General features: G+C 50.5%; 1 protein-coding gene across 4 annotated transcripts in view; it reads right to left on the bottom strand.

Annotated features, from left to right (window-relative positions):
- Positions 1-20,029, bottom strand: part of KCNH1 (potassium voltage-gated channel subfamily H member 1) — a 176,121-nt gene extending 156,092 nt beyond the window's left edge. For all 4 annotated transcript variants that reach the window (XM_062622679.1, XM_062622680.1, XM_062622683.1 and 1 more), the window contains exons 1-3: positions 19,884-20,029; positions 8,286-8,409; positions 7,944-8,050 (exon numbers count right to left, since the gene is read on the bottom strand). In XM_062622679.1, the coding sequence (XP_062478663.1) occupies positions 7,944-8,050; positions 8,286-8,409; positions 19,884-19,956 (304 nt within the window). In that variant the 5' untranslated portion in view covers positions 19,957-20,029. The remainder of the gene's footprint in view (positions 1-7,943; positions 8,051-8,285; positions 8,410-19,883) is intronic.
- Between the last annotated feature and the right edge of the window lie 2,524 nt (positions 20,030-22,553).

Raw genomic sequence — 22,553 nt, 5'->3', positions numbered from 1 at the left:
ATGAGAGCCCACTTGCAGCACTCTGTGCAGTGCTGGGGTGCTCAGCATAAGGACAGAGCTGTTGGAGCCAGTCCAGAGGAGGCCACAAGGATGATCGGGGCTGCAGCACCTCCCATATGAAGACAGGCTGAGAACACTGGGGCTGTTCAGCCTGGAGAAGAGAAGCTGCGTGGAGACCTCAGAGCAGCTTCCAGTGTCTGAAGGGGGCTACAAGGATGCTGGAGAGGGACTCTTCATCAGGGACTGCAGCCATAGGACAAGGGGTGATGGGTTCAAACTGAAACAGGGCAAGTTCAGGTTAGATCTAAGGCAGAAGCTCTTCCCTGTGAGGGTGCTGAGGCACTGGCACAGGGTGCCCAAGGAAGTGGTAAATGCCCCATCCCTGGCAGTGTTCAAAGCCAGGTTGGACACAGGGGCTTGGAGCAAGCTGCTCTAGCGGAAGGTGTCCCTGCCCATGGCAGGGGTTGGAACTGGGTGAGCTCTGAGGTCCTTTCCAACCCAAACCAGAATTCGATTTGATGATAAAAATACAACGAGATGAGCGCTCCCAGTGCTGCGTTCCATGGGCTTTCCACGGTGCTCTGCTACCGGGAGCTCAATCACAGCAGAGCTGGGCTGTGAAGTGTGGGAACACACTGAAAGGCTTAGGCAAGATGTGGCTGTGCTCAGCTTCCCTTTTTCCCTGCACACTGGTTTAATTACCAGAAGAATTTTACTTTTTAAACATTAAACAGTTTATTTAACTATTAAACAGGAAAGCTTCAAGTATAAACCACTTATAAATCAGGTCGGAAACTACAATCTCAACGTCCTACAGGCAGCCCTCATCCTCTTGGTGTCAGAGCGGATGGCCCTGCTCAGCCAGACCATCACCACTGGCAAGAGGCACAAACAAGGCCATTTTCATGAGGAAGGTGATCTTGAGATTCAGGCAGTGAAACTGCAGCGTGTTTTAGAGCTCTCACAGCAGAACAAGGGTAACATCCCCACATGCCCCCAGTCTGCACTGATGCCCAGCCGTGTGGAAACTGTTTAGCAGTGTTTCCAACAATACATCTACTTCCATTTACATTTTGTGCTCAGTCCTGGCAAGCTCTCTCACCGGTGAAGTCCAATGAGAATGCCAGTGCACAAACAAAGAAGTAAACCCTCGTGAGCCACGTTGGCTTCTGTCAGATCTGAAACCAACAGTGAAGGAATCCAGAGTCTGTCTAATGGCCTGGGACCAATCCCGCTAGGAACGGGAATGTCACTTCAAAACTGGCAGAGAAACGGTGTGAACTGGGAAGAAACAAAGATCCCCAACAAACTCCTGACAGCAGCGGTAGGAGCAGCCCGTCCTGTGGTACCAAAGGTACGTAGCTAATTCCAGAATGAACGGGGACAACTCCTCACAGTCTTCACTGGCCCGAGCACGGTACTTCCCATTCTGCCTTAAAGGCAAGACCATTTTAAGAGCTGTGATTCAGGTCGCAAGTCTTCTCCACACTAACACAGGGTAAACGTCCCTTCGTGACTTCCCACCTGTGACACAAACACCACAGTCTCTCCCCTCTCTGCTTTTCCAGCCCTGTGTGTTTCAAAAGTGCTCTGCTGAGCTCCCTGCCGAAGAGTGACACCAGCATTTAACCTCCCGTTTAACTTTGGCTGAGGTACTTCAGGGAACAAGATGTTAAAGACCTGTTCTGGCTCCTCCCCCTGACCATACTGATGATCTCTGCTTCATTTTTCCCTCCTGTGAGGAAACAATAAGCTATAATGAAAATCAAACTCGCGCTCTGAATAGGCTCTTTTGCCATACCTTGAACCATTTCACCCAAGAAGTCAGCTGCTGTTCACAGCTACAAAACCCACGTTGCTTAAAGAAACCTGCAACGTACAACTCCTCTTTCCACAAAGTAAACCAAAATTCACTCCTAACTACAATGGAAAAACCCTGTTTTGACAACTCAGCTGACATCTCCTTACTTCCCTTCCTCAACGGGGCAAGTTGCCACCGCATCACTTGATAATGTCTCCACCAAATGAGTCTTCCGACAGGTACTGCCCTGAAGCTATGCAGCCAAGCAGGATGGAAATGAAAAGGACAAAAGCGTGTCCTGTGTCTCCAACAATTCCTACATGCAGCAATGCAGGCAGCAAGACTTCAGCTCTATGAACAGCACAGCTGGCTGTTACAGTCCCCTCTTTGGGGGGGTTCCACTTATGGTCAGCTACTCTGTGTGAGATTGCTCATCCCTATCCCACACAGACCCCATAGCGTGTCCAGTGCGACAGCAGCAAACCAGCTGATGAGGTGGGATCAGAAAGAGCTAGGCAAGCCACTCTGCCCACCCAGATTTTACCTGGAGGCATAGAGGAGCCTGGGATATTTGACCAGGCAGGACAAAGAGCACAAATCTTCCTCTAGATTCTACCTTCTAGTACAGAGAGAGCTTACTGAGTGAGAGCACCCCACCTCAGGATGTAGCTCGCCACCCTGAGCCAGTATTAATAGACCTTAACATACATTTCCAGCACTTTTAAAGCTGCTGCCTTCATGTCTTCCACATCTGGTGCTGCTCTGCTCTGACAGCTAACGCTTTTAAAGGTCACATCTTTTCACGCTAAGATAAGGAAAATCAATTCCAGCACCCAAAGGTGGAACTGCTATGCACAGGGGTTATCCTCTGACACTGAAACAACACAGCAGGAAAAGGTTCATCACACCCCCTTGTACCGTAGCACTGTGGATAGGGTTTACCTGATACCGAGTTCTCTGAAGAACAGAAAGCAAGCATGAAGAAGGGGAAGACACAGGGAATTTCTGCATTTACCCCTAGATAAAATATTCAAGCATTACCACTTGGAAGCCTTACTGTTCCGTGCATGCTCAAGGAGATGGGAGCAGGTCTTCCTTGCCAACACATTTGAAGCTGACAAGATCGATGGGCATTATCAGTTTAATGAACCAAAGTACTTAGATTTGACCTTGCTGAAGGTAGCTGAGCTCCTGCAGATAGATTTCACAGAAGAGGAGACGCAGGCATGCACGCTGCTGGACAAATATGGAGCCAGATTTCAACAGGAGGCCCAGGAAGATACATGCCACTTTTTACTCCAACACCCTCATTCTTTCCTGCAACCCTTTGGTTTAACAAAGATCCCCATCTGGAGATGCTAGAAGCACAGCATACACAAATACAAATGATTTTAAAGGGTTTTCATCGAATCAGAATGCTTTGGGTTGGAAGGGAACCCAATGATCACCCAGTTCCAACCCCCTGCCACAGGCAGGGACACTTTCCACTAGAGCAGCCTGCTCCAAGCCCCATCCAACCTGGCTTTGCTATTGGTTTTAAGGAGTAAGTTATGATAAACTGTCCCTAGAGGTGGGCAATCGTAGGTCTACTGCCCTGAAGGGAAATCTTCCTCTCTATAAATTAGGATGGGGTTGTTTGTCTGGCTTTTAATTTCTGTAGAAAGCACTGGCCCCAAAGATGAGTGCGAGCAGATCTGCCAAATCACTATTTTGAGCTTGTCTGCCATCCCTTTACATCTAAAAGCCTTCTAATACAGCACCCAGTAAAAGAGGGAAGTGAAGCCCAGCCTTTGGGACTCTCACCACAATATATGTACTCAGAGAAGAACTACTGCTTATTCAAACCACTTTGCAGTGTGCAAAACCATTACCCACAGCCAGCGCTTTGGCTGCTGCTAGTCCACTGCCCTCGCCTGCAGGAAACCTCAGAGGAAAGGAAAAAGAAAGGAAAACAAGGTGTCACTGCACTGCAGCTGACTGTAAGCAATGGGCACGTCTTTGCTCACACGGGGGACACCCGAAGACTCTTTGTAACTCCATGCATGTGAGTTTTGAAGAGTTCATCCCACTTCAGGTGTTCTCTCACTGAAGCAGATCAAGTATTGCACAGAAAAGGGGCTGGATTTCAAACGGGCAGACAGAAGCAAGCAACTTATATTCTTACAGAATTTACTTCAGCAGCGATGGAAGCAAGTGCATCTAGAAGCAGCTTGCTTCTGCACTGCCTGTAACCCAAACCTCGGCTGCAGATGGAAAACTAGGCAGTGGAAGTCCACGTTTAATCCACTCAGCCATTCCACTTCATGAGGCTGACCACAATGTGTGAAAACCTAACAAATGGCTGTCAAAGTCTCATTGGAAAGTGGATGTTTAAGATGCATCAGACTAGGACTAGATACAAACTATTTTCTAATGCATCAGGCCACATCCTCCCTTGGTCGTCACCGTAACTCCACTGATTTCAGTGAGACTTAGCAAAGCTTTTTCACTTTTCCCATATAAAAACAGGCAGTACTTCCAGCACCACTGGACACTCACATCTAATCCAACGATGGAACTGAAGCTCTCACATGAAATGACTGTCAACCTGCCCATTGTCATTTTGCAGTGCAGATGAAAGCAAGCCTTCACTTTGTCTCCCTCCTCCAGGTATGACAACGAATCCCTAGCTGAATGCAACGGGATAGCACCAGAGCAACAATGACAACAACCTGGTGACTGTGCACCTGCTTGCTGCAGTTACCTCCAACTATCCTGGAGGAGCTCTGCATTCCGAGGAAGCAATTCTTGCAGACAATAATGCCCAGCACGTGTCTGCTAAGAAATCGAGGGGCTACCTAATCTCCATCACATCTGCTGGGTCTGAAAAGAGGGAGGATAGTCACTACCGGATGGGAGGAGGGCTAGACAGGGAAAGGGGAAGGCAGGGCAGAGACAGTATCCATAAATGCAAACATGATGAAGGCAGGAAAATTGCAACACTTTTCTGAACACTACAGCCTCTGCTGTTTCTGGAGCTGATGCTACGAACTGCAATGAAGCCCTTGGATTTACGGTACCTAGCAACATCTGGATGGGGTATTCTTACAGAATCATTGACTCAACCAGGTTGGAAAAGCCCTTTAAGCTCACCCAGTCCAACCATGCCCAGCCCTGCCAAGGCCACCAGTGCACCACTGAGGCCTCGTCTCCACCGTGTGTGAACGCTTGCAGGGCCGGTGACTGCAGCCCTGCCCTGGGCAGCCTGTTCCAATGCCTGAGCACCCTCTGGGACAGGAATTGTTCCTCAGCTCCATCTAAACCTGCCCTGGGGCAGCTTGAGGCCGTTTCCTCTTGTCCCATCCCTTGTTCCCTGGGAGCAGAGCCCAGCCCCTCCTGGCTCCATCCTCCTGGCAGGCACTTGTAGGGAGCCACCAGGTCCCCCCTGAGCCTTCTCTTCTCCAGCCTGAACCCCCCAGGTCCCTCAGCCGTTCCCCATCACACTCGGGCTCCAACAAACAATCAAACAAACACTAGCACTGAGTCACCACCATGCAGAGTGCTGTGTCAAAACAAAGCAGCCCATCACTTCTAGTAGCACTATTAAATATCTTGATCTATTGTTGACACGCCTAGAGTAAAATCAGGCCATACTCGTCACTCGGAGAGAGAGATGACTGCTGCTCATGAAGATACCAGATGAAGATTGACCTGCCCTAGCAAAATCATAGGTAACTTGAAACTCCTGCTTTGTTTTCCTTTTTTCTGGCCGAAAGGACAGAGACTGTGCTGTTAAAGAGCCAGAAGTACCCCAAGAAGTCAGGCTGTGGAGAACGTACCTCTTGAACAACAGAACAATGACAGAAAAACCTGCTATTTAGCATGGCTGCTAAATGGACAGGTAAAGAACAACAAAAACCTACTTCCTGTCTAATATGGTGACCAATCTGAAGAAGAAAAATAAAGCGAGGGAAGAACAGAGAGACGGAAAAATCAGAAACAAAGAGCAGGAAAAAAGATGTCCCTTCCAAACCCTTCAAAGGGAGGGCAGGTTAAAATGAACCATGTTCCTTGCCCATACTGCCGCAGCTGCAGGCACACGTAAGGTGCTCACAAAGGCAAGACCACATCCCAGAGGGATAAACACGACGGTGGCTCTCTGTGATGTGCCTGATGCTGAGAGAAAGCTTTGATGCAGCCCTTTTTGGTGCAGCTCCGGTGGGACCGGGCTCTGTAACGGTAGTTAACGTGCCTCCAAAGCTCCCCATCCAACAACAACCACGAAGAGCACGGTGTTTTGTTAAACCTGGGAAAGCACAGAGCTTGCTTTCGCTTCCCATGCCCGTGACCCTCTGTGCACACAGCAGAACCATGGCAGCACTGCTTTTGGGCCTGTCACACAGCACAGATGGACTCTGCTCCGGGCCACCTCTCCTCAGGGAGGTGCACAGCAGGGCAGGGAACATTCCTCACTCCACAGTTACCTTGCTTTAACTCTGCATGGAAGACGGAGAGGCCCCGGGCTGGACCGCAGGCCATATGCTGCAGCAATGACACAAGAGTAGCTGCATGGCCTCTCGGTGCCAAATCACTGGTACCTAAGAGAGAGTTCCAGACCCTGCTAGATCTCCTGCCCGCAGCTTATTGACTTGGCTTTGGATGCATAGATGTGAGCTGCACGTGGTCCCCACGGCCACGAACCGAGCCAGCAACAGAAACCAGCTTTAAGAAACAGGTAAACCCTCAAGGCAGGTAACAGGAGAAGGGAAGAAGCACAAAGTAAGGCCATTCCCATTGCAAACAGAGCTTTTCAAATGAGGTGGACCAGCAGCGCTGTGCTCCAGAAGAGCCCTAAGCATTGGCACTGTGTCAGAGGCCATGAGGCTTTGAGGCTAAAAGGAGAATAAAAAGACTAGAAGAGAGATGAAGCACAGATCCGCACATCAGCAATAGCACACGTGAGTATTATCTTCCAGGTTTTGTGAAGGGGCTGTGGTTCCCTCACACTCCATCAGTACTTGCTGGTCATTCAACACAAATACCCATGCTTCCCACATCATAGGCTGGAAAACCTTTCTGCAGAAAACTGGCCTAACAGGCAGCAAAACAGCAACAAGGTTGACTGTCACATACTGTATCATAGCACTTTATGTTATGGTTTGTGGTTAAAGCTCCCCATGCCCACAAATGCAGAACTGATCAAATCGGTCATCACAGCTGCAATGGGAAGGAGCTGCTAGCTGGATGCTTCTGCAAGACATCCTCCCCTGGACTCCGACACTACCGGTCCATGATTAGAAGGCAAAATTAAGGGCAAACTAAGCTACAGAATACACCCTTTCAACCTAACATTCAGTCAGGCTGAAGACTTCAGTGTATTTACACTTCAGGTGACATTAAGTAGATGAAAATAACTGTGCCATGACACAGTGCACACTAGATGGGGCAACAAGATTTGGGCAGTTAGTTCATACAATCAACCAGGTTGGAAAAGCCCTTTAAGCTCATCCAGTCCAGCCCTTACCCCAGGTCCTTCAGCCGTTCCCCATCACACTTGTGCTCCAGGCCCTGCACCAGCTCCGGTGCCCTTCTCTGGCCCCGCTCCAGCACCTCAATGTCCCTCAGTATCTCTTTCATCTGCTGACACGTGCAGTTACAGAGTGAAATTCACAGGAAACAAATCATATCCCAGTGAAGGAATTTTTTAGTCCACAAGAAGAGAGAGTTTCATCTGAAAACATCAGAAGTTGTGCAGCTTCTACAACAAAAGATGGGCTCTTTTTATTCCAAAACTGTACCTAAATGCTAGCTATGCTACATCAAACTTTAAAACACTGAAGAAGCGCGTTGCCTGTAAGGGAAACGAAGCTTGTGCGTTATCACTGCTGACGGAGTCTTGAGTGCTGTCTTAAAGCATCTCGCACAAACTGCACTAAACCTCAGAACAAATCAAGACGGCTTCGTCTGCCTCCCTGAGTGACTTTCACCCCTAATGCTCTCATTCCTCTCTCGTCTCTACCAGATCAACTGGTACAACTGGGGCATACTTAGCTCTAGACAAAGCAGGGTCCTGCAGGCTGACAGACCTGCCCTTGCAGTCGACGCTCTCATTTACAACAACTTTACACAGCGATGTTAACGAACAAACCAATCGAGTACTTACTGTTCTTCTTGTACATGAGGATTTCAAAGGAGTTCATCTCATAGTTCTCAAAGGTTTGCCGGACCTTGTCAATTGTGTCCTTGTCTGTCAGCTCTCCGTACATAAAACTGCAAATGAAGCAGGAGACTCAAGTCAGACAGCAGACAAAGACACTTCACAGCGTGAAAAGAACCTGTGCAGAAATAGCCCTTCTTTGGTTTTGTTTCACCTGGAAAGCGTATTTGACAGATGCAGCCCCAGGACATAAAAGACAAGACTGGAATAAGCAGATTACTTTTCTCCTCGAGCAACAAGCCCAACGCTGCAAGATATTCACCAGCAAATAAATCTCTTCTCAAATACCTGCAGGTGCTGCTTTTTTGCATAACTTCTGCTCTGTGGTATCCCGACAGCTTGCAAAATCCATCATTGCTGTAGACGATGGGCCAATCCACTATCTGGGCATTGCCCAAGACAAAATTGGTGTCTGTTTGAGAGAGCACAGCAGTGAGACATTAGACAAGGCTATGGCTGCATTAGAGGAACTACTCATTTCAGAGCCCATTCCCCATAGCTTCAGGCCCTGAACAGTTTCTCCCACATGCTATTCCCACCGCATCCAACAGGATTATTCCCTGGTTTAAGTGTATTAATTACTCGCGCAAAGCTCAAGAGGATGGGTTTGTACAAACGAAACCGAGGACTGCTAAGCAGGTAAAATTCACCCCAACCGAGGACAGATGCACCACGCTGTTCCCCTCTGTGCCCCAAGCGCTGACCCACCACGACACTCAGTTTGAACGTCTGATTGCTGTCTCATTCAAAGCATGGACGTACCCACTGTGGGACCCAGAGCCTGCTTTTCTCTGCTGCTTTGGCTCCTGTGAACTAACCAGACCTGTGCCAAAACAGACAGCAGTGCTGCTGCTCGGGCGCTGGTAAGCAGGAGGAGACGGTGGCTCCTTTCACAGCTGCAAAGACCCCATTGGCTTTGAAAGAAAAGCTACGAGGCTGCATGAGATCGAGTCATGGAAAGCCTTTACTTTCTAGGAGCTACCCCCAAGTGCTCCAACACAGCCATCGTTAAAGCTTCCTGCAACCAAGAGACACAAACACGGCATTTTACTTGGTCATTGCAAGGAGCTTTGCTTATTTTAACTTCTCCTTTCAAAACCCTTTGTCCCGCTGCAAGCTTCAAGTGGGTTTAAGCAAAACATTCCGGTAGCTATCTAAACCCATTGCGCAATCCCATCAGCATGATTGAGTGTATCTTTACGCACTCTTTAGAACACTATACACCAGGAGTGTAACTTTGGGATGTTTTCACTGCTTTGATTGCCACGGCCTCTCTGAAATACTGCGGGTTTTGCTAGGTTGACGCACTGCGTGCCAAAAGCAGTACGTGCCTTTTACCCCTTCCTGTGAATAAGTAAGCCCAGCCATTTCTCACTGCTAAAGCGAGTGCTTTTGAGTGGCAGTTACAAACACTGCCTTGCACCGTGCTGGTTGGGATATTTTTACATTGGCATCAGGAAGTACAAAAAAAACAGACAAGAAAGCATGCAAATACAAACGTGAGGTCAGGGCCGACCCAAACTGCGCTATTTCAGGCACACGTTTCTTCTCACCATCTCCCCGTCTCAAAAGAGAACTTTCCCTTCTCTCCACTGCCTCAAGAGCTCCTTGAAGAGCTCATAGAATCAGACTGCTTTGGGTTGGAAAGGACCTTAAGGCTCATCCACTCCCAGCCCACTGCCACGGGCAGGACACCTTCCACTAGAGCAGCTTGCTGCAAGCCCCTGTGTCCAACCTGGCCCATTCCCAGGAGCCAACACCGCCAGCCTGACTCATCTTTGGGCTTGCTGTTCCAGCTCCACGTTGCCAAAAAGGTGCCCTGCATTCCAGGCCAGGAAAGAGGTTTCCAACCCACCAGCCTCTGTCAGCTTGCCTATTAGGTCCCCAGGCTCAGGAAGATCAGTTCCTCTGCTCCCGCTTTTGCTGCAAAGGGAGAGACAATCTGCACTGATGGTTTCCAAACTTCCCAACATCCCATGGAGTCGGAGCCCCAGCACCTGCAAAACCAGTTCTTTGGAGGCAAACAGGAATGTCTCTCCAGTTACTCACTCCTCTTCCCAGATCTCTTTGAAGGCAAAACAAGGACACAACAGTAGTTGGGTGCCTACGTGGAGAACACACCTGTATTTCTTCAGCAAGGATGTCTCCAACAATGGTGTTTTGCCAGTGTGAACGCCGGCAAGACGCAGCAGAAAATAAAGACTTCCGCTTACAGCTCCCCTGCCTAGTTTATTCTGACAGATAACCCGAGGTACAAGGGCTGTTCTCATTGTTATCATTTACATTCAATTGCACTGACGTCCCTGACAGGGGGCCGCTTGAAGACAGCTCGTAATCTGTTAAACAATTGCTCCTAACAAGAAAATACTAAATAGCATCCACTGAGGCCAATGCTGCCTCTCCATCTGCAGGGACACAGGGTCCCAGAGGCCAGGAAACAGCTGCGGCTTTGTTGCACGAGCAGCACGAGGGATGCTCTAGTGACCTCTTAGAGCATCGCAGGGAAGAGCCTCTTGGGGACTCACAACTGGGTCAGCAAGGCCAGGAAAGGACCGTGAGGAAAGCCACTGCTAAATTCTCTTCAGAGACATGTGATAGCTGCAGTACTCAGACCGTTAAGTAACTGGAGGCACCTCTTTGAAAGGACTCAAAGGACTCCCCTCCCAGGAAATCAATCCCTATCCCAGTGTCAACTGGGTCAGCGGTATTGCCTTGCCCAAGGAGAAGCTGTAAGCATCCCTGGCCCTCCCTATCAGCTCCAAGAAGAACTGAGCTAGGAACTGGGCTCATGCAGAAGATCTTGCGCTGCATTTGGCCCAGTCTGAGCAAGACCACGGGGAGGAACAGAAACATGCAGGAGCACAGAGCACATCGTGCTGCAGAAACCCAAGCAAGAGCTGCTGCGCCTCAAAAGCGGCACAACGACTTGCATGCGCAGGGTAACCTTCCATGATGAGCTCCGGCCTGGAGCGCCGGTGACCCTGTGGAACGCCTCGCCTCCTATTTCCTAGCTTGAGTTTTCCTCAGGTGAGCTCTGCTCCCTGCAGCGTATCTTCACGTCAGCCTTTACGCACCCAAAGGTCAGACCCGCTTTGGATTAGCGCTTTAAACGAGACACAGCTGCCTTAAAGCAACGAGGAAAAAAACATTTTAACTCCTTCCAAAATGCAAGGATGGATCTTGCTCAGTCGCTGAAACCAACGCTTTCCTCCACTGACAGAGCACACCATCACAGAAGAATCATAAAATGCCTTTCCAAATAACAGGGATCCTGTAACAACAGCGACAGGACGCCTCGCTGCACCGAAATTACCCTATCTACTGCGTCTGGTTATTAGATAGAGTGCTTTGTTAAACCAAAAGTGCCCCTTAGCTCCAGCCCCTAACACGCCCGGGGACAAGCAGCATCTCATCAGGACCGGCTGACTGAGAAGAGGTCACCTCCTTGCAAGGCCATGGAGCAGGTCCCTGAAAGGCTGCCTCCCTCCCGCTGCCCCGCACTGCTGCACATACACCCCCACAGCATCCCAGCCCCTCCTGTAAGGGGGCTTCCCTGGCCCCTCTTCTGGGACACCGCGGCGCAGGTCAGAGCCCAGCATGCTGCCTGACCCATTCCCACACTGCTGCCTGCCCAAAGGAAGCACACAGGGGTGACCAAGAGGAAGCCTCTGCTTCTAACCAAGGCTGGCGCCCACTCTGCTTTCAGATACGTATGTGGGTCTGTCAAAGCCCCAGACGTGCTCAGGTTGGTGCAGTGCACAAATGTAATCTGAATATATATGTATTTTCCCCACAGTCATCACACAAACACAAAACTCGAAGGATCTGCTCCTAATTTATTCCCCTCTTAGTGAAAGGAGAATAAGTCTGTGCATCCTTGCCATTAAAATTGTACATCCTTAAGATCGAGACCAAACTACTTTAAGCTGTAGCCTCACTCAAATACAAAACAATGTGTTGTAAACCCCTACAGATATGTTCTTTTGGGCTCACATGGTAGAAACACCTGCTCCTCACCACCAGTCTCCATCAGAACAGAAACTGCCCTTCTCATCCCAGAGCACAGCCGTCATCACGCTGGGTGAGGACATCACCCTCGTTACTGACACCAGTATGTCTTTGTATCACGTCTCAAGCTCCTCCATGCATCTTCAGTGGAGCAAACCTAGATCTCTGGCACTACAAAGCACAAACCACTACCACAGCAGAACTAAATGCTTAGTAAATGGGTTTCTTACCCCAGCTGTGGTCACTGTGGATAGGAGCGGGGGATACAGCCTCCTTAGCTGGGCATAAAGGACCAGAGGTGCTTTATGAGCACCTCTGCAGCATGAGAAACATAAAATAACTACACAGTGTGAGAAACGTAAGGCAGGCAAAAATCTCGTGCAACTGCCATATGATTAAAGACTGTATTTGAGTACAAGGGACAGATGAGTTTATAAACAACTCTGGTATTTACAAACTTGTGACTCTGCATCACAAATAGCATCATTTGGATACAGGGGGGAAAAGAGACGGTTTCATTTCTGGTCAGGAACACAAGGCATGGAAATAGCCTGTTGTTTCCAAGCAGGCCCGCCAAAGCTGCTGCAGTCGCACAGCTCCCATCACGCTTTTGCTTCAGCACTTTGCAGAAGCCAGGTATCTATGAACTATTGCTCATGTTTAATCTCAGCTTTGGAAACAGTTAAACAGAAGCAGTTAGTCACACTGATTACACCGTTCAGATGTAGCTCCCGAGATCAAAATACGGCCCTAAATGAGGACAATAAATCAAACTGAATTTCAAGTACCTATTCAATCCTTTCTTCGCATATACCGGATTCAAGGCTCGCATTAGGGGAGGAAAGACACCAACCAAACTTTCACCCCAACAGAAGTGCTGTGACTGTATTCAAAGCAAGCACAGAGCTGCTCAGAGAACTGAAAGTCTATTTGGATGGTAGAATAAAAGTAATCCGACAAAATTCCGCCCTTCCACCCACATTCTCCTGTAAAAGTCAACAGTGTTACACAGATACCCACATCCACTCAGCAGCTCCTTGTACTCATGCCTAGAGTGGGAGTGCATCAATGTTTAAATACCCCATTGAACGACTTGAGCTCTCTATAGAATAATGACATAGCGGCCTCAAAATTGGACATCCTCAACATAGAGGCCAAACTATTTTAAGCTGTAGGCTCACCCAAATATGAATCATAGAATAGTTAGGGTTGAAAGGACCTTAAGATCATCAAGTTCCAACCCCCCTGCCATGGGCAGGGACACCTCACACCAAACCATGTCAGCCAAGGCCTCGTCCAACCTGGCCTTGAACGCTGCCAGGGATGGAGCATTCACAACCTCCCTGGGCAACCCATTCCAGTGCCTCACCACCCTCACAGGAAAGAATTTCCTCCTCAGATCCAATCTAAACTTCCCCTCTTTCAGTTTGAACCCATTACCCCTGGTCCTGTCACTCCAGTCCCTAATGAAGAGTCCCTCCCCAGCATCCCTATAGGCCCCCTTCAGATACTGGAAGGCTGCTATGAAACAATGTGTTACAAACCCCCATGGATAGGTTCATTTGGGCTGACACGGTTTACCAAAGTTTTATGTAACTATCTGTTTTGGAGAAACAAAAAAGGATTTCAAAGCTCCCAAGGCACTAACTGCAGGGCACTTCTTGCCTTACTCAAACACGACTTATGCTGCCGTGTGTACTCCGGCGCACAGTGCAAGCACAGGCTGAGAAGAGCTATTAAAGTATGGATTTCATCATGCTCGCCACAAATAACAAAAGAGACACCAACTAAAACAACAACTTCCAGTGACTCAGTTTGAATCATTGCAGAACATGAATGCTAATTTCAGGCAGTGGTACAGATAAAAACTACTGGTTCCACCTCAACGTTTGTTACTTCGCATTGTTAGAACAAGCATTTCACAGTAGGCCTGTGCCATGAGAGGAGCTGGAATTGACCAGAGCACATCCCTCCAACACGAGGAGCTGGAAAAGCTTCAGAATTAGCTGCATTTTCTCCAAGGTAAAACAAATTAGTGCCCAATGGAGCAAGAAGAGCTGAAACTGGAAGCGCACTGAAGCCGTCTCACGTACGTTGTGCACGGCGTCATTCTTGGTCTATCCCTGAAGCACTGTCTATGCTGAGAAATTGCTTTTGTAAGAGGAAATTTAGGCAAATGTGACGTTAGCATGAGGCAGTTTTGAGGCATTAAGCTGCTCATTGGCTGCAAGAGTCACGCAGCGCGTCATCCTTAGTAAAGGATGAAAATCCTGTTTAGCAGTGAGACCTCACCATGTAACCGGTCAGCTCCCCCCCTCCCACCTGATCTTACAAGAAAAAGCACGGTTTACTTGCACTGATGGCATGGGGCTTCCCCCAGTTTCAAGAAGCCGTTTGATTTACTGATTAGAGCTACAGCCATCAAAAGCCTTAAAAGCACTCGCCAAGACCTAACTCGCTGCTCGCTGTATGAGATACGAAAATGCATTAACAAATTCTCCAGTGAATGGGTTTCATTACAATCTGTTTTACAGCCTTGTTCTAGGATTTAATGCAGAAATGGACTGATAGGATGAATGATCACAGTACAGCTTCTTGAGCTTTCAGAACATTAATTCTGAAGCACATTCTCCATCGCCTCTGTGTTGTACTTCTTATTTTACTTGCTATCTATAAAAATCATTGTAAGGGAATCGGGTCGCACAGTTCTGAACGCATAAAGATGCTCACACAAAACGAGAAGCTTCTGGCCTCGTAAAAGCCAGCAAAAAACCCTTTTATATTCAACTCAAGCAATAATGACCAAAAAAGTTAACAGCAAGAAGGTATTTTGATGTACTCATCAACTGTATAAAAACGAAGGCATCTCCACAGCTGTTGTTAACTCAGAAAAGGAAGATCGGGAAGAAACAAAACCCTTTCCCTTGTTCCATTCTCAGTTTGGGAAGATGACCTTGACACAGCACCTACAAGCTGCCTCCCTGTGGTTCCTGAAGCTCTGCTGCTTTCAGGGCTAAATGTCCTGTTTTAATCAGTGCCAACAGACTTACCCGCACGGATTTACTCAGCCAAAAGTGATTTTTGCAGAACCTCATAACCTGGGTCTTGCCCGATTAGACAGAACCGGGGTACAGACCTAGGTTCAACCAACGGATGCCAGATTTGCGGAGGATAGCATTTGCTTTGCCTTGCATAGGGCGAGCCATAGTTATGGCAAGAGAAAGAGCTGTCTTCAGCTAGAGGCACTCTACGCTACAGCACCATCTCACTACTGATCCAGCAGTTTCCCATGCACTTTTTGCAAGCTGTGACTCTGGCAAAGAGCCTTCTACGCAAGGGAAGAGAAGCATGCTACAGCCCAGACCCCTCCATTCCATTACTTTGGGGGAGCTTTGTGCTGAAATTAACCCACTGAAGTCCAGAGGCTGGATGAGACTGGCAGCATGGAACAGAAAACCTCCTGCAGACCTGCTGCAGCCTTCCAGGTCAGCCCATTGGGAGCTTGAAGAACTAGGATAGCTTAACCCAGACACTGCACCTCCTCGGAAATACCTCAGTATCGCCCTTCCCTGGGCACAGTTAGCTTTGTCCTTTCCGGGCACTCAAATGTGTTTCCCCGTCCAGGAGAACCTCACTAGATCACACTGTCATTCACCTGCAGCACAGGGATTCTGAGCTGATCCTCTGCAAATAATGAATTTCATCCAGTGTTTCTTGAAGATTCACTGAAAATTATGGAAATCTATGAACTTTCAAGCAACCACACACATTCTATCGAAAGGAAACAGAAGAGTATATTCCACCCCAAAACCATGCTAATTTCAACAACAACAGTCCTGTTCTCAGTATAAAAACCACTTTCTTGATGACTAATGCTATCTACCAAAAGTGCTGCAGTAGTACGAGGCAACCCAGCAATGCTCAGGACCTGCCTACCCTTGGCACACCACATTCAAAGGAGAGCTTATTGTGCTCATCCGTGTTCCCTACCAATGTACAAAGGTTTGGGTTGGAAAGGACCTTAAAGCTCATCCAGTTCCAACCCCTGCCACGGGCAGGCACACCTCACACTAGAGGAGGATGCTCCAAGCCCCTGCGTCCAACCTGGCCTTGAACACTGCCAGCGATGGGGTTAGGTCTTCATTCTCTTTTAGTTTCCTCTGCGTTTCCCTGCGTTTGCTCAACACAAAAGCAGGTTTTTCACTACAGCTTATTTCTCCTCCAGGTCTGAGGCAATGGTACAGGGTTCACATGCCCATGTTGGAGAATGTTTATTGTGCTGGGACTTTATAGTCTCTGATGTAACGCAATAAACCATGGAAATGTCTGTTATTCTCAGGATCAGGGTCCAGAGGTGCTTTTTCTTGCTCTCTACAGGGAACTCACTGCATTCTCCATCAAAGGGTGCAGGTTTGCTTTCATACCTGATGCCTCCTCACTGTGTTCCCAGCAGATTTAGTGAGAGCAGAGCTGAATTCACACAAGCCTTACGCCCTCCAACCTCCCCTTCTTCCAGCCTCCTGGCTTTGTCCATAAATCAGAGAAGCACCTGTAACTTCCAAGGCAATTCCAACACCACGTAAACACAGGGCTTGCTTTTGCCATCCCTGTACGCACGCAATTCCACGTACCTCCATGACCAAGGGCTGCAGAATCCAGCTGCCATTTACAAACACTGGCAAGTAATTCGGGCCTCCGGTTATTGATAAAGCACTGGAATATCCCAAAGAATCCAGATTCTCTGGAATACACTGCCCCATTTCAACCAGGCGCCCTGGCCATCAACCAAGACTGTAACTGTTACAGTGCTTGTATACTGTGGGTGTATTACTTTACCCAAGAAAAACACGAATATCACATTAGCAGTAACCATCGGGGGCTAGTGATTCTTTACACACTGCACTGTTTTACAGCACAGGGCTCATTTTCTGTCCCAGTGGGTGTTCTGGTCTTTAAATATTTCAGCGCTTCAAACAAATCCCTGCCAACCAAGTACTACATGCAACATTTAGTTTTCTAGCCCTACATGGCCAGGATAGAAACACGGCTTTTAAACATGAGGAACGAGACAAGCAGGATTACTGTGTCCCGCCTTTCAAAGAGGAAAGAGCCTTAAGTTCACACTTCATCCAAAAGGTCCTCTTGTGAGATCACAGAGGACCAGATGAGGTCCACAGGTCGAGGCACCTGACACCTAATGCATTCCTTCCTGCGTGCGCTATTGTAAGCCATCCCGTCCCAGGGTGGGCTCAGAAGTTCTCAAATCCTTCTTGACCCCACAGTGTGCTGAAGGAACACTGTGCTGCTTCCAACCCTGGCATAGCTCTTCTGGCTGGCATTTAGTGCATGGAATCAACCATGCTGGAAAAGCCCTTTAAGATCATCAGGTCCCACCGTTCCCCAGCTCTGCCAAGGCCACCACCAACCCATGGCACTGAGGGTTTCGATTACGTGGTGTGTGAACACCTGCGGCACGAGCACCTGCCTCAGCTGATTTGCAAGCTAAGAAGCAGCTCTCCTCCCGGAGAACTCTAAGTAAGATGATTCAGACCAGAAGAGTTTGAGGCAAGCCTCACCACCGATGGTGCGACATAAACCCGAGCAGAACACCAACCCTAAGGGAAAGCCCCTGAACTCACATGCCTACGTACACTGCTGTTACCTTTAGCCATTGAGCGTGCAGCAGCTTCCCAGACACACACCTAACATGAAAGGCTGCCCAAGGAACTCCTTGTTAAAGTACTGGTTAAACACCAGTATAACTAGTGCTGTCCTGCGAGCGGTGCTTCCAAAAGAGCTTGCATGCCAATTACTACGATGCTACTACAGGGCATCTTTCACCGAGTTAACACACGTGCCCCAGACTATAACCCATGATCATGTTTTCCTCGGCTCACCAGTGACTGTGGGTGCCTGCCCTACCCAAGTACCTTTAAGTGAAGCACCTCTTCAGTACCTATTTCTGTTCGGTGACCGAACTCCTCTCCTTTCCAAGGGAACTCTCCCCAAATTAGGAACACTCCTGTACCTATACCAACCCAGTATCTGTTGGCACTACTTAACCTGCTCGCAGGTGCCAGCAAATACAGCTTGACAACAAGCCCGAGGTTTATTTGGCAAATCCCAAACGGCCTAAGCAGTTTCATCACGGGCCACGGTACTACCCAGTCAACCGAAACCGAGAAAGGGGGGCCAACCAAACCACAAGCTTTATGGGCCCTTTTAAGCACTCATCCTGTGGGCATCCCAAAGCATCTCCAAGGCCAAGGAGGCATGCCAAGGCGAGACGGGCAACAAGGAACCGGCGTGTGTGCAGGCTGCCAGCACAGCCGAGCCTGCCAGGAGACGAAGGAGACGCTCCCCGTCTGCTGACAGACACCAGGGTTAGAGGGGGCTGTGATGGTCCCACGTTAGGACTGATTCATACAGCGCCCGTCTGTGATGGCATCGCATTCACAGCAAAGCTGGACAGGGTCCAGCAAAAGCTAGAAGGCACATTACAGCAGCAATGGGCTTCTACACCCGAGTCACATCCCCGAGCCTCTCCCAGCACGCCTGAAGCGAGCGAGCTCGATCTAAAACTTGTGTTGATCACAGCCCTCCGGACTGGCTGAGCATTCCGAGATGGAGTGCTGTCGTCTTCCCTCCGCTGTCTAGCACCACGCTCTGCTCTGACACCTTCTTAATAACGGGGGAAGAGAGGGAGAAGCAGAGCTTAGCTGCTGCTGCATGATTTCCAACCCCCCCCGCCCCCCGCAAACCTCGACTGATTTATTGCATCAAGCTTCTGGCACTCAAAGGCCACAGAGAAAATTGGGTTTTAATGAAGAAAATAATCTACAAAGTGGAGGCAGTTTTGCAGAGAGCCTTGGCTAACTGGTGCTGGGAGATTAGAGCAGCAGCCTGCAGGTGATGGAACGTAAGGCTTCACGTGTCAGGAAAAAAGGGCAAGACTGACTGTAGGAACAGCAAGGACCTGTTCAGGAACGCATCTGCCAACCCCTTCCCTTCTACAGCAAAGTTGCAGGGAGCAGCAACTTAACGAAAGAGCCCCACAGTTTGATGTCAAAACAGGGTCTGAGCAGAGCCTGTGCCTCCAGTAACGCTTCACTTAAAAGAGCACACAGCTGAAAAGCAGTCTTCGGATAATCCGAGTTTTCAGCCCTTTGCCTTAGCACAATAAACTGACTCCGTTTGCAGCCGATTCCCTCCCCTTCAACCGGAGCTCGATCCCGCACCCTCTCTACCGCACCGCAAGTTCTTAATCCCTCCAGTGACCCCACTGAAGTCAACGGGAGCACCAGAAAAGGCAGAACTTGGGCTCCGCGCTTTGAAAGGCGACGCGCACGCCTCGGTTTGACCGCATACACCGATGCTCGCACGCGTACCGAGGGGGCAGCTTTTGGTAACTCCCGAAGTGAAAGAATCCGGAGAGCATTAACGCGCGTTCGCGCGCAACTCTGAAATTCGAGGCGTTTTCCACCCCGCGGTGGAAAGCCGAGGGACACCCGGCTGCAGCGCGCAGGGAAGCGCAAACGGACAGAGGCGGCTCTGCTCTGCCCTCGGCCCTCGCCATGAGGTCTCCCCTCGCTCGGCACCAACCCGGCCGGGCCCCCCGCGCCCGGCTCCCCTTCCCAGAGACCACCTCGGCCGCCGCCGAGCGCCGGACCCCTCCGCCCGAGCCCGGCAGGCGCCGCCGCTGCCCCGGCCCCTCCGCGCGGGCGCACCTGCAGCGGGAGCCGCGCTGCGCGGCCCGGGGCGCTCGGCACCGGCACCCGGGTGCGCCCCTTCGGAGGGGGCGTCCGCGGCTCCGCGCACCCCCCCGTTTCCCCGGTAAAGCGGGGCAGAGCGTGCTGCTCCGCGGCGCTGCGCGCTCACCGTTCGACCTGCGCACGATGTTCTCCAGGAAGGTGTTCTGCGGCGCCACCAGCCCCCGCCGTCCCCCGGCCATAGTCGCGCTGCGGGAGCGCGGAGGCTCCGCTCAGGGCTGTGCCGCGCCGCTGCCCGCCCGCCCCGCGCGCCTCATGGCCCCGCCGGGACCGGCTCGGCTGCGCGGCACCGGCCCCGCGCCGCCTCCCGCGCACCGCGCCGCGCCGCACCGCCCCCTGCCGGCCGCCGCCGAGCCGCAACGCCGGTGTCACAGCGCCACCGTCTGGGCGCGGCGCGGCACAGCACAGCACAGCACAGCAAGACCCTCGCTTAAGGGCAGCCCGGCTGGGCCGGGCCGGACCGAGCCGAGCCGCCCGCGGGGCACACGGAGCCCTCCTCGGCACCGCTCGCGGCTGCAGCCCCGGGGGAAGCGCCTTGGAGCGGCGGGATGCGGGTGTCCGGCGGGGCGCCCTGGACCCCAGCCCCGAAGCGGGTGAGGCGCCTGGAGCGCTTTAAAACCCCTCCTCACCAACCCGCGGGCGCAGCTCTCGGCCGCGGAGCACCGGAAGGCTCCACTTCCAGCGCCGGCAGGTGTTCCCCACCTTCCTGTGATGATCCCCTCGCTATCATGTGGCCCAACTGATTAACAGCGGAAGCGGTGCGATGAACTATTTACACCTAACCTCTGACCGGCCTTAAAGTCGTTGAAACACTCGATTTAGGAGGGTTTCCCAATCAAGGATCAAACAACTTTGTTCTTTTCCCCTTAACGATCTATCAATGAGTGGAAAATACTCACCGCTTGTTGACACAACGGCAGGTTTCCTGGCTGGCGCTGGCATTCACTCACTGCGACGCCTCATGCAGTGCAGCACCGTCGGGCTCCGTAGCTCAGGATGCGTTAAAATGCGAGCATGTTTCACCTGGGAAAAGCCATTTCCCACAAAACCAGCAAACAGAGCATGGTGAAGGCGATGCTCGGTGTCACTGGGGCTTCTGAAGCCTTAGCGCTGCTCCCACAGAACTCTGGCATGGTCCAGCCATGCAATACCTTAAGGGGTCCAGCAAAAAACCTGGAGAGGGGCTCTGGACAAGGGCCTGTAGGGACAGGCCAAGGGGAATGGCTTTAACCTGCCCGAGGGGAGACTGAGATGAGCTCTTAGGCAGAAGCTCTTCCCTGTGAGGGTGCTGAGGCGCTGGCACAGGGTGCCCAGAGGAGCTGTGGCTGCCCCATCCCTGGCAGTGATCAAGGCCAGGTTGGACACAGGGGCTTGGAGCAAGCTGCTCTAGTGGAAGGGGTCCCTGCCCGTGGCAGGGGGTGGAGCTGGGTGAGCTTTAAGGTCCTTTCCAATTCAAACCAGTCTGGGATTCCACGATTCCATGACTCCTAAAATGCCAGCACGGCCCAGCCCTGCTGCCAAGCACATGAAGTAGCTGTGCCATGGAAGCTGCTTTTAAACCAGTCACAAACTGTGCATCAGCCAGCCCCAGCTTTTCTGCCAGAGACAGGGTAGGAGACAAAAGTCAAGCACCCGAAGCTGCAAAAAAGCCACCAAGTCTCCCTGAAATGCCGGTGGACCTTGAAAAATCCCATGGCAGCACTCATGTGCACCTTGACAGGTCTAAACCTGTCCCCAACAACTGCACAGGGAGCAGCCCTGCTTATTTAGTTCCCCCTGGCTTCAGCGGTACGGGCCAAACCTGAGGAGATCTTAAACACTGCCAATTTCCCCAGTAACACTGGAACCTTTGACTCAAACTTGCACAACCATAAGGGCGAGAGTCTGATAAATCTGGGCTCTGGAAGACTGTTCCATTATTCCTCTGTGCCAGAGGGCAAGATGCACGCATGAGATCTTCGCTTCTGCCCTGCTCTGCAGGAACAGCTACGACTCGGAGGCAGCCTGCACACAGTACATGAACTTTAAGGCCTTTAGAGAAGATTTCAGTCTGAATCAGCAAATACACACAAGCAGGAGCAAAGGGACACAGAGCAAGAAGGAAAAGCTGTGTGTTTTCCAGCAGTCTGTGTCGCACTGTGTGGCCCTGGCTCTGACTATCTAATGTTTCAGAGCATCATGCTGAACCCTACAAGCTCCACGTCAAAAGTAAGATTTTAGCCAGGCTGGGGTTCACATCTGACCTGTAACATTGCACGTGGAAGATGCCTCCTTTATCTCCTACCTCTTTCAGGCTTTCTCTGCACTGCAGACTACAGCTCCTGCTGGTGATAGGAGTTTTTCTCCACTGCTGCAGAGAGACGCTGCGACGACAGTGTTTCAGTGTGACCGGTCTGAACTTTATACTCATTTCCTTGCCATTACCAGTAAATTTTGCAGCTGATACAAGTTGGAAGCAAAGCCCCACTTAAAGCAAAGTACACACATTGGCTTCATTACTAGATGATGACCCCTCCCCAGCTATTGGACAGGACTTACTACGTAACACTTCCACCTGAAGCCATCATAAAAGGTCATGGTTTGCTATAGAGAACACTCAGCTGTATTTTATCATGCTGCCCTTTCAGCCTGTTGCTTTGTCCTGAAAAGGGCCCTGGGTCAGGACTTGCAGCAGCACCTGGTAAGTGACTGTTCCTCTGCTGCAAAGCCTTGAGCTCCATAGTCACTCTGCTCTGAGCAGCAGCTGCTGTTGCAAAAAGGACAGATTTGCCTTCATCTA

Source organism: Pezoporus occidentalis, unplaced genomic scaffold, assembly GCF_034315485.1.
Source record: "Pezoporus occidentalis ecotype Australia unplaced genomic scaffold, CSIRO_AGI_Poc_V1 ctg245, whole genome shotgun sequence".
NCBI lineage: Eukaryota > Metazoa > Chordata > Aves > Psittaciformes > Psittacidae > Pezoporus > Pezoporus occidentalis.
This window is presented reverse-complemented; position numbering and strand designations above follow the sequence as displayed.